Source organism: Montipora capricornis, chromosome 3 (genome assembly GCF_036669925.1).
Source record: "Montipora capricornis isolate CH-2021 chromosome 3, ASM3666992v2, whole genome shotgun sequence".
Lineage (NCBI taxonomy): Eukaryota > Metazoa > Cnidaria > Anthozoa > Scleractinia > Acroporidae > Montipora > Montipora capricornis.
Genome location: NC_090885.1, coordinates 61848738 through 61851237, shown reverse-complemented (window position 1 = coordinate 61851237; position 2500 = coordinate 61848738). Strand labels below are relative to the sequence as shown.

At 42.4% G+C, this 2500-nt stretch overlaps 1 protein-coding gene across 2 annotated transcripts in view; it reads left to right on the top strand.

The window, feature by feature from the left end:
- Window positions 1-2500, top strand: part of LOC138043628 (uncharacterized) — a 10474-nt gene that overhangs the window by 6508 nt on the left and 1466 nt on the right. For both annotated transcript variants that reach the window (XM_068889988.1, XM_068889987.1), the window contains exon 3: window positions 1-1717. This exon is cut by the window's left edge and continues 1507 nt beyond it. In XM_068889988.1, coding sequence (XP_068746089.1) covers window positions 1-1717 — 1717 coding nt within the window. The remainder of the gene's footprint in view (window positions 1718-2500) is intronic.

The window sequence follows — 2500 nt, the reverse complement described above, 5'->3', positions numbered from 1 at the left end:
ATTTGCGTTTATGACGTCATTGCCTTTGTTATCATCGTCCTCTACATCACACCTTCCATTGAACCCAATTGTCTCTTCGATTTATTCTTCAACTGGCAAAAGGCCCGGAAAAGAAGTATTATCGTCTTCAACAAGCTCTCCTTTGTACCAAGAAAAAACTGTTGGCATAGAACTTCCAGGGAAATCAACTACTCAGGGTGTCACAGAAAAGCAAAAAGAATTGACGACTACAAGATCCCCAATAGCCACTCAGCTTTCTTCAACTGGCAAAAGGCCCGGCAAAGAAGTACTATCGTCTTCAACAAGCTCTCCTTTGTACCAAGCAAAAACCGTTGGCATAGAACTTCCAGGGAAATCAACTACTCAGGGTGTCACAGAAAAGCAAAAAGAATTGACGACTACAAGATCCCCAATAGCCACTCAGCTTTCTTCAACTGGCAAAAGGCCCGGCAAAGAAGTACTATCGTCTTCAACAAGCTCTCCTTTGTACCAAGAAAAAACTGTTGGCATAGAACTTCCAGGGAAATCAACTACTCAGGGTGTCACAGAAAAGCAAAAAGAATTGACGACTACAAGATCCCCAGTAGCCACTCAGCTTCCTTCAACTGGCAAAAGGCCCGGCAAAGAAGTACTATCGTCTTCAACAAGCTCTCCTTTGTACCAAGAAAAAACAGTTGGCATAGAACTTCCAGGGAAATCAACTACTCAGGGTGTCACAGAAAAGCAAAAAGAATTGACGACTACAAGCTTCCCAATAGCCACTCAGCTTTCTTCAACTGCCAAAAGGCCCGGCAAAGAACTATTATCGTCTTCGACAAGCTCTCCTTTGTACCAAGAAAAAACTGTTGGCATAGAACTTCCAGGGAAATCAACTACTCAGGGTGTCACAGAAAAGCAAAAAGAATTGACGATTACAAGATCCCCAGTAGCCACTCAGCTTCCTTCAACTGGCAAAAGGCCCGGCAAAGAAGTACTATCGTCTTCAACAAGCTCTCCTTTGTACCAAGAAAAAACTGTTGGCATAGAACTTCCAGGGAAATCAACTACTCAGGGTGTCACAGAAAAGCAAAAAGAATTGACGACTACAAGCTCCCCAATAGCCACTCAGCTTTCTTCAACTGCCAAAAGGCCCGGCAAAGAACTATTATCGTCTTCGACAAGCTCTCCTTTGTACCAAGAAAAAACTGTTGGCATGGAACTTCCAGGGAAATCAACTACTCAGGGTCCCACAAAAAAGCGGAAAGAATCGACAACGATGGGATCCCCAAAAGCCACTAGGCTTTGGGAAGCAACTCTGACAATTGAGAATATGGAATTCTCTGATGATTTAAGAAACGTTTCGTCTGAAGCTTTTAAAAAATTGGCAGGTGATCTGACAAAATTACTCAACAGGGTTTTCGAGTCAATTTCTGGTTTCCTCTACACAGAAGTTGAAAGTTTCGATAAAGGGAGTATCGTATGTAAATTCTTGATCTTCGCGGCTGCAGAATCTTCGACTGCAGGTAAAGAGTTTGAGGATGCCTTGGTTGACGCGTCAAAAAGAGAAGAAACTGGGAAATTCGCCTTGGCTAAAATAAAAGTACTCAAAAACGGAGAAGACGTGGGTGCCTTGAAAGGCGATAAGCCCCAGGACGAGAGCTTCCAACCGCTAAAAATAATTGGTATTTCTATATTTGCTACAGCCGTGCTGATGGTCATCGTATTTCTGTTAGTTAGGGTAAGTCTCCGGATATTGACGAGGGTGAAGTGACCTAATCATTTAACCGCTTCGCACACGCGCAGTATTTTTGTTTCTTGCGCTGAGTTGCGAAAGTATAACATAACGCGTGAATTTAAGTACATGTCGAGCATCGTCGTGCGCCATGTTCGGAATAAAAAACGGACGTTTGGTATTTAGATTCATCGAACGTTTCTGTCTTAATAGAAAGGATTTGAAAGTGTTGGTTTTAACTCCTGTAGAGAGCCAGAGCACTGAAAAACGGAAAACGGCTTATAATTTCTGATGTCTGGGTAACGACGTTCTCGTGATCTCAGATCGCGAATAGCTCTAAGCCACGAACCTAAGGGTAACATTCAAACGCAACTGTGACGCCGGGAAGAAAAGCGCCTATTTAAATAAACCAAGAGTGAATTAGATAAGAGTGTTGATCTATCACTTTGCGGCCTTGTCCCAGCTTAGTAACAAATACATTTTTTTTGATACACTTTGCGCGCGAAACAAACAAAGGGTGGCCAATTTTGAAAAATCAGAAGAAGAAAGTTGATCACGCGTGACTTCTTCTACCATATTTTTATCAGGGACACGACAACTGTTCTTCGCGGGAAATGGTATTCTAAAAATAAACTTATTTATGACTGTGCTGGGGAGTCCACCCATGCCATAACAACACTCTTATCTAATTTACTCTTGAAAAGACCTAGCAACTTTGTTCTTTCGACCTCGAAATGCTCTCTTTACGTTGATAAACAGCGGGAATGAAAAGAGAGAGCCTGGGTTAGA